The sequence below is a fragment of the Ixodes scapularis genome, unplaced genomic scaffold, assembly GCF_016920785.2.
Source record: "Ixodes scapularis isolate PalLabHiFi unplaced genomic scaffold, ASM1692078v2 PGA_scaffold6__148_contigs__length_123643588, whole genome shotgun sequence".
In the NCBI taxonomy this organism is placed as follows: Eukaryota; Metazoa; Arthropoda; class Arachnida; order Ixodida; family Ixodidae; genus Ixodes; species Ixodes scapularis.
In genome coordinates, this window is record NW_024609881.1 from 112,135,260 (window position 1) to 112,141,622 (window position 6,363).

Consider the following 6,363-nt stretch of genomic DNA (forward strand, 5'->3'; position numbering starts at 1 on the left):
GTGTCCTGCTGCCAAGCGCTCATCTTTTGCAGCATAAACGCTGGACCATCGAATCTGTTTTTCTCGTCAAGAACAAGTAGGGATGACCAACAGCATAATGCGGTTACGTCACAAGCAAGCCACGCATGGGAAGCGATTCCTCACGTGCTTATATTTCCGTCATAATGATTGTAAAATCCAGCACCTGACCGACAGAAACGGGTGAAGTGATCAAGACGGCGTTTAATGGGAGCCGCACAAAATGTCGGGGCCACTCAGACGATGCGCGGGTGATAGGCCATGACGGTGTTGGCGAGGAACATGAGGCTGTTGAGGATGCCCAGCGCCCCGGCGATGGAGCCCTGCACGTAGATGCCCAGACGCGTCTCGATGCTGGCCGGCACGTGCATGAATGTGGCCATGAAGAAGTTCAGTCGGTACACCGTGGAACCCGGAAGCTCCAAGGCGCCTGCGGACGAAACGCGCATTTTATGCCCGTGGTATGCTCAAATAAGGTTATGGCTTCGCGTTCATGCTTGAAGCTCACGAGGCGATGAAATGCTATGGAGGGTAGGAAGCTCGGGCGGGGGTAGGGGGGACAACGGAAACTTTCCCTTGCCGTTTGCACCCCGTCAGTTATCACACTCGTAGTCACATAAAAAAAAAGGAAGCATTGCGCAGTATTCATGCGTCACGCGAAGTAGGCCTCAGAAGATTTGGTTGCCGGAGACAGAAATTATGCTTTTGGCGCTTGAAACATGCACGTTTTGATAAAATAACGGCACGATAATCTAAAACATAGCCACACATATCAGATAAAAGAGTAAACCAGTAACCCTCTTTCAGAAGCTGGACCATTAATGCGAAAGCATTAACTGCCGTATAGAGCACAGCCGGCGTTGTCTGTAACCGCGAAAAAAGGCAGAGTAATTCCTTCCGCGCCGTAACCGCGAAAACACGGCAGAGAAATTACCCCCGCAGAACGGTTCTTAAAATGGCTGTGATGTATAGTTTCAGGGAACGCCACCCCACAGAGAAGCGCTCTCAGCGCCGGTAAGAGGGAGAGAGCGGTGCTCGCGCGGCCGCCCCGGAGGCCCGGAGGCAGGAAAGAGGGGGGGGGGGGGGGGGGGAGGAGGATACTGTAATACGTGTTCTGCGCTCTGCTTTCAGCCATGGTCGCGCCCCACATTCCCGCCGGCGCTGCGGCCACTCTTGCTCCTCTCATCGCCGGGGACTCCAAGGAGTGCTCAGTATTCACTGGATGCCATATTTGAGGGTGATGTTTAGAGCGTGGCATTCAGATGTGCTTTCTTTTCGCGAGTGCTCGTGAAAGAAAAGTAAATATGAAAGTCAGGCCCTCGCGCCAGTGCTTTTGCCTCTGCTGCACGCAACTCATGAGATCCAATATATACGGAGGGGCGCGTGCAACGTCTACTTTACTGCACGGCTTTTGATCGGGCTCCTTACGTGATCCTCGGCAAATAGCGGTGCGGGGGCACGTGGAAAGCAGACGCGCAACTCTGGCTCCCATAGGCAGTTTGTATAGGAACTCGAACGCATGCCGCTATTCGAGGCGAGAAGTTTGGGTATCACCGCCCCGTGAAATGTTTTTACAACCCAGAGTGGGGATACTTCAACTTCCTCTGCTGGGGCACAAACGTGTGATGCCAAGCTTCTATGCACAGTAATAATTAAAATATAACCGCGTGGGTAGCACGTGACTAAAAGTTTAAAGGCTCAAACTGAAACAAGGCGAAAAACACACATGTATACTTCAAGGACAAGCGCTTGTCCTTGTAGGCATGCCTTCTTTTCGTCCTGTTTCACTTCACGCATTTTAACCTTTTAATCGATATGTACCAACTAGCTCCATCCACAGTTTTATTGTTAGCAGGCGTACTACCCAAAAACAAAAACAAATTAGTCGTTAGTTATTTATACAGCAGAGTTCCGTCTGCAAAAAATGTCGACATTGTTCCCCTCTGTATTGATGAGCATTTTAGCAAGTGCAGTACAACCACTAGCCTGAGGTCTCTAACGTGCACCACGCAGTAGTAATACACGACTGCACGCTGGTACGATGCTCTTCCAGATCGAAACGGGCAGGGGTGGGGATTGAACCCAGGATCCCCATGGGTTTTGCAACGCGAGCTTTCGCTCCACGCGCTCCGAGCCATGATGTGCGCCAACCCTCTCGGCCTCCGTTACCCCCTTACTAAGTAGTGAGGAAAACAGCAGCGCCCCTCGCGAGATTCCCACCGCGAGTGGCCGCCAGTGGACACTGAAGACTTGAGTCTTCAATGTTCATTGTATACAATAATCTAGAAGTTGAAGTACAGTGTGCTAGAAATAGGGGTTAGTGTTGGGACTGGCGCGGCTCCGCAATGAGAGCCCGTGAGGCTACGCATATCGACATTTTGCAGTGGCGCTGCGGTCACCTGTACCTGAAAGGGTTTGTATGATAATGCGGCAGTTTTGACAAAATACCTTCGTGTGCTTGAAACACAGTACTCAGTCTGAGCGGTTTGTGGTACCTTGCATTTTTGTGCCGGCATGTTCTTTCTTGGGGACATTCTTGAGGCGCCTACAATTTCGCGTATACACTCCGGATAGGTGTTCAAATTTAATATAGAGATACGGGAGCAGCGCCGGTGGAGCTTCTGCTCCGCGCCAGGCTGCAAAACAGGATACTCGCGTGTGAAAGGTAGCTAAAAAGCACACATTTTTTTATTATTTCAAAGGACAAGAGGAGTATGGGCAAACAAACCTGGGTCTGACGGGCAAGCGCCCCGAAGAAACAAGTGCAGTGTGCGAACTTTATTTTGAACCCCGCTACATTATTTAGGACTATGTTCATATACTTAGCGAAAAAATAAATAAATAAAAAATTAGAGAAAGAAAACACTTCTCCTGAGCGACACGAGGATTTCGTATAGTTAACGCAGCGCATGGGCGCACCGCACGCACTTCAGGTGCAGGCGCCGGTGACGCCATTTGTAAGGATCGACTCGATGCCCTTCACGGGAGCGGCGCCGGTTCCAACGTATACTCCCTACTTCTCGTAAACTGTAGTAGTAAAGCAGTGCAAAGACAAGAACGAAGTAGAAGAAATCACAGGACACAGCGCTGACCAAACAAGATCCGAACTTCTCGAGGTCCGGATCTTGTTTGTCAGCGCTATACTGGGGAGAAGGACGTAGTAGCACCTAAAGTGGCAATAACCTGTCCTGCTGTGGGAATGATAAAGTGAAGCGAACGGAATAAGACAAAAACAAAAACTGAAGGTCGGTTATGGCGGCGCCCATGCACAGCTGCCTGAATTCGTCTGTACTGACAAAGCCTGGCAGATCGCCACGAGACGCGGCCGCCGTAAGCGAGAAGGTAGAGCGCCAGACAACGGATGAGAGGAGAGGCATGTCACGGGCGTCCCGCTGCGGCAAGACGCCGAAACACACTCGTCCCGAGCGATGGAAGGTCCGCTCGTAATCCTCGCGTTCCTCGCGCTACCGCTTCCTTTCTTGTCGGGTTGGAACATGGCCTCCGAGATCATCTTTCGGGTCCTCGCCGCTGCAAAAGCTGTGCGCTGACTACAAGCTCCCCGAGGAATGCTGTGTTCTACCAGATCCTCGTGCTCCAAATCTGCGACAGGGCACTCTATGGCTTCGTCGTCGAACGGCCAGGCTTCGTGAGTATAGAGGAAACTATGACTGGTACCCGCTAAAATAAAATAAAAAAGCAAAAAAAAAAAAAAAAAACGAACGGGTATGCTTGGCAAAAGCTCGCGGCTCATGGTTGCCCTAGACGAGCGTGGCGATGCAGCGCTTGGGAAAAGAGCGCTAGCACATGGTAGATTCAACACGATGTGCCTCACAAGGAGGCCGCCGCTTTTTCCACTATACTCAGTGTTTCTAGTTCACTGTCTTCCGGAGTATACACTGGCAGTCATAGATGCGTGCGCGAGTGCTGAGCGCATCCTGACGGCGAGCGTCCACAGTTCTTTTGCAACGTGCATTTTAAACCATCAAGATTACTGGTCTTAGCAGCCTATTAATGTGTGCTCGTTCTATGCATCAGCAATAAACGGCGCACTCAAACATGGCGTCCAGTGAACACCCCATATAACTGGCGGTTACTGCTAACTACACTTAGGAGTAATTACTGTCTAGGATGCTCACCAGATACCCTTAACCACAATTAATACCCCTGTTACACGAGCATCCTTGACCGTGGTTAACTCAGCTTTAACTGCTGTTACGTGGCACCAGAGTTACCGCACTATACTCTCGGACAGCTATTTCAGAAGAAGTGGAGAGCGCTCGTGCACTGCTTCGATGTGTGCTCAAGATGCTCAAGCGCACGTTCGCCTATAGCTTTGACTGCATAGCCAAAGAATGTTGTCGGCCAGTATTGTGCGCTAACTGTGGCTTAGCGTAACTGCGGTTAAGTGCGTCCGTGTAACAAGGGTATTAGTCTTACCTCAGTCACGCTTAACTGCCGTTAAGGGTGCCCGTGTAAATATAACTCAAGGGTATTGAAGTGTGAGCAGTAATTATATTTGGAAGGCGTCTCCCGTGGAGACACTCTCACCGACGAGCACGCAGACGAGGATGAGTATGGAGTTGAAGAAGAACACGATGGAGATGATGAAAAGCACCAGGGCATCCAGGCGCATGGTGAGGCGGAGCTGCGAGTCCATGTGGCCCTCGCCGAGCAGGAACACGATGCCGGCCCCGGTGACAATCTGGAACATCTTCAGGATCCCGCTGGCCGTGAGCATGTACTCGCAGTAGCAGCCCATCTTCGCAGCTTCTGTGGTCGCTTATGGTTCGACGACTGATCTTCGGGTTCGTCCGGGCAGGCCTAAGACGCTTCTGACACGTCTTCTTCCTCTTCCACTTGGCACCTTCTGCTCGTTGTCACGTCAAGATGTGGGAAATAGTACTAAAAACGTTTGCTTGTCAAAGAGAAAAACGATACCATTGAAAAAGTGTACGTCTAGACAAAATAACTCAAAGCTAACCTAAGATACACCTACATATATTCTACTTTATTACCTAAAAGTTCAAATTTTTGACGATCTGCGAGGAGCCTGACGGTTGTCTTGCTATGCACTCGCGGCTAGCTGTCTGCGTGATTGGTGAGCGCGTGCTGAAGGTGAGCTTCCATAGTTCTTTTGCAATTTGATAGTCCACAGAAAAGCGATTGCATGTTCAGCAGCCTATTAACTGGAGCTTGTACTGATCGTGCGTTCTTAACAGCACTTTTAAATAATGCGTCCAGTGAATCTCTTATAGTTTTACAAGTTTCTGCAACTGGCACGCTTTATCCAGGGAACGTACCGCAGATAGGAGCACGCGGAAGGAACTCTCGCGCTGCAGAACCAAGGGACCCTAGAGCCACTAAATGAGCTGCGGTTAGAGTATCGGCACTCTGTTCCCCGCCATTGTTGTGGGCGCCGCCATTGTGGTGGTTGGGCAGAGCAGACGCAACTGTCGATCGTCATGATTCGAAAGTGCGCCTTTCTCAGCATTAGATTCGGTGGTGAGAAGCTCATAGAATATTGATCTGCACTGTCGCAAGCTGTTTTAACACTTGTGGAGGGCGGAAAAGCGTTTCCTGTGATTTCAGACAAAGCTTCAGATAACTGGCAACCATGATTTTAAGACACAATATGGGCAAGCGTTGTTACTTTGAAGCGCAGCATATTTAGTGGCACTAAAAAACCCTATAGACGCTTTAAAAAAAAAGGGTTTCAGACCGGATTAATTTCCAGTGTTCGTGCGTATGGCACGAGATTTGCACGCTTTTTGAAGCGACAAACATGCGCGTGCTGGCTAAGGAGTTCGCACGTTGGGCTGAGGACTTGTAGATATTGAAACAACGTTACTGGAGCAAGCTGAGTTTCGCAGCTCCCTATTCTCGCCTGCAGAGGCGAGTGGCCCAGGTGGCGGTCACGAGAACTAGCGGCGCTGTAGTCGGATCTTGCTTTCCTGTCTCGCGCGTTGTCTGCTACCACTGCGTTGAGAGCTTCCCTTTCTTTTGCTTTTCTTCCCTTTTTTTTGATGATGAAGATGAAGTGTAATACACCACAGAGATCGGAGTCAGCGCTTTGTGAGGGTTCTTTCTTTGAGTGTTTGAAATTTATTTTTGTGTGCGTCTGTTTCCTTGCGCTGTGAAGTGTTAGTACGAATTGACAACTCGCCCAAGCTCAAGTATTGCTATTCAAACTTGGCGGGCTAGACAATCCGGAAGCAAGACTCGACTGCAGCGCTGCTAGTTCACGTGACCGCCACTGAGCCCACGTCGCAGGCGATGCTGTGAAACTGAGCTTCCTCCAGCAACGTTGATTGGAAAGGGGGGATCAGTGACCGAGTGAACTAGCGC

At 50.2% G+C, this 6,363-nt stretch overlaps 1 protein-coding gene across 1 annotated transcript; it reads right to left on the reverse strand.

Moving 5' to 3' along the window:
- Positions 1-254: 254 nt before the first annotated feature.
- On the reverse strand, positions 255-4,777 carry LOC121045829. The gene is made up of 2 exons (XM_040499163.2): positions 4,567-4,777; positions 255-448 (listed from the first exon to the last, which is right to left on the reverse strand). The coding sequence occupies exons 1-2, from the start codon at positions 4,775-4,777 to the stop codon at positions 255-257; spliced, it is 405 nt and encodes a 134-aa protein (XP_040355097.2).
- Positions 4,778-6,363: the final 1,586 nt, after the last annotated feature.

What these genes read in the sequence shown, in the direction of transcription:
- LOC121045829 (XM_040499163.2), bottom strand. Translation starts at nt 4,777, where the DNA reads ATGGGCTGCTACTGCGAGTACATGCTCACGGCCAGCGGGATCCTGAAG. An exon ending in CCTCGTCTGCGTGCTCGTCG is followed by an intron (nt 449 to 4,566) that starts GTGAGAGTGTCT and finishes TTTCGTCCGCAG; the next exon opens with GCGCCTTGGAGCTTCCGGGT.